The sequence below is a fragment of the Hordeum vulgare genome, chromosome 3H (assembly GCF_904849725.1).
Source record: "Hordeum vulgare subsp. vulgare chromosome 3H, MorexV3_pseudomolecules_assembly, whole genome shotgun sequence".
Classification (NCBI taxonomy): Eukaryota; Viridiplantae; Streptophyta; class Magnoliopsida; order Poales; family Poaceae; genus Hordeum; species Hordeum vulgare.
The window spans coordinates 96,467,846-96,469,725 of NC_058520.1; the positions used below are offsets into that span (position 1 = coordinate 96,467,846).

Genomic DNA, 1,880 nt, shown 5'->3' on the forward strand with positions numbered 1-1,880 from the left:
CCACCTTCCCAAGCTACATTAAGATCTCGGTCACGGGTCACGAGCATGAGAAGTTGTGGCCCCGTACGTAGCTCAGCACTAGCTGAACCAAGTAACCGTTAGCTAATCCTGGCCATATGAATGTCGAGAGATCTACAGCTTCCAAGTGATCTCTCTCGTCTTCTTAATTATGAATGTCACGAGCAGAGACTAGCTACCGACTCGTCCGCTCCACACGTACCCGCGCCGCTCCGTGAGCGGCGAGGTGGATGCATACGTACCCTAACCCTCGACGGCGTATAAAGCTCGCCTCATCCTTCCCATATTGATATTCAACTCACACTTGCAATCGGTCAGAGTTCACTAGCTGCTATACATCAGCTGCTTGATAACTGCTAGAGCTTTCCAGTTAGTTTGCGGTTGGTTTCTTGCATCAAGGGCAGCTACATCGATGGCGCCTAATGGTGACGCGGCCGTGGCGGCGGCGCCGGAGGCGGTGCCGATGGGGCGGCCGAGGCAGCAGCCGAAGCCGCGGAGGATCTCGATGGAGGGGCTCCAGCGCGCCATGTCCGACCTGGCCCTGGAGTTCACCAAGAAGGCGGCCGTGGTGGACGCGGCGGCCAAGCTGCCGGCGGTGTCGGAGCAGGTGGACGACGCGCGCTGCGAGTGCTGCGGCATGACGGAGGAGTGCTCGGCCGAGTACGTGCGGCGCGTGCGGGAGCGGTACTGCGGGCGGTGGGTGTGCGGGCTGTGCGCCGCGGCGGTGACCGACGAGGCGGACAGGAGCCGGAGCACGACGGAGGAGGCGCTGGCCGCGCACATCGCCGTGTGCGGGCGGTTCAACCGCCTGGGGCGCGCCAACCCGGTGCTCATGCAGACGGAGGCCATGCGGGAGATCTTCAGGAAGAGGGGCAAGTCCAACAGCCCCAGGGACAGCGCAAATACCGGTGGCCTCGCCAGGAGCTCCAGCTGCATGTCTGCCATCACCAAGGACCTCAACTGTTCCATGAAATAGTCAAGGAATATCCGACCTCTTTTTCAGCTGGCAGGGTGCAGGCCGACGCAAGAGGATCGTGAAATCTAGCTGTATTTCATAAAAGTTATGTATGTACCTGTACATACAGCTCAAGCTCAGTGTGGAATCATCAGTGGTATATGCTGTATGATGAAGTACTAGTAAGATTTAGCTAAACAAAAAAGAAGAAGAAAATTTACCAAAAGAGGGTTTTCTTCGGCTTTGTATTATAAATCAACCAGCCGAAACATCCAACGGTAAGTGCTGGAGCGGAAACAACACAGTCACGTTTAAAAAAAATATTTTTTTTACAAAACAAACAAATGCCGACATCGACGGATCGACAAAAACGTAAAAGACTCGCGACCGCTGCGTCCACCAATGATCTCCCACCAAGCTCGAGGACTCCAAAGCGCCGGTACCCATCAACACCTTACAAAAAAGGCTTTCGCCCCGCTTTACAGATAAAGCAAACCATCGAAGCACAACATTCGACAACAGTCATAACACCACACACACGCCGCACCGGAAGTAGCACAACACAAGGTACAAAGGCTACGCTATGGGCACAACACAACAAGACCAAAGAAATAAAAACAACACGATGGCGCGGCCTAGAGGAGGGAACACTAATCCGACATTCGACAACAGTCATAACACCACACACACGCCGCACCGGAAGTAGCACAACACAAGGTACAAAGGCTACGCTATGGGCACAACACAACAAGACCAAAGAAATAAAAACAACACGATGGCGCGGCCTAGAGGAGGGAACACTAATCCGGCTCCGGAGGTGGCAGAGGTAGCGGCGGCGCCAAGCGGAGAGCCATCGTACGAAGACGAGAGATGATAGAGTTGATGGTGTCTCGGACCCGCGAGCGCC

At 55.0% G+C, this 1,880-nt stretch overlaps 1 protein-coding gene across 1 annotated transcript; it reads left to right on the forward strand.

The window, feature by feature from the left end:
* The first annotated feature begins 337 nt into the window (after nt 1–337).
* On the forward strand, nt 338–1,199 carry LOC123439608. The gene has a single exon (XM_045116299.1). The coding sequence runs from the start codon at nt 431–433 to the stop codon at nt 992–994; it is 564 nt and encodes a 187-aa protein (XP_044972234.1). The 5' UTR covers nt 338–430; the 3' UTR covers nt 995–1,199.
* Nucleotides 1,200–1,880: the final 681 nt, after the last annotated feature.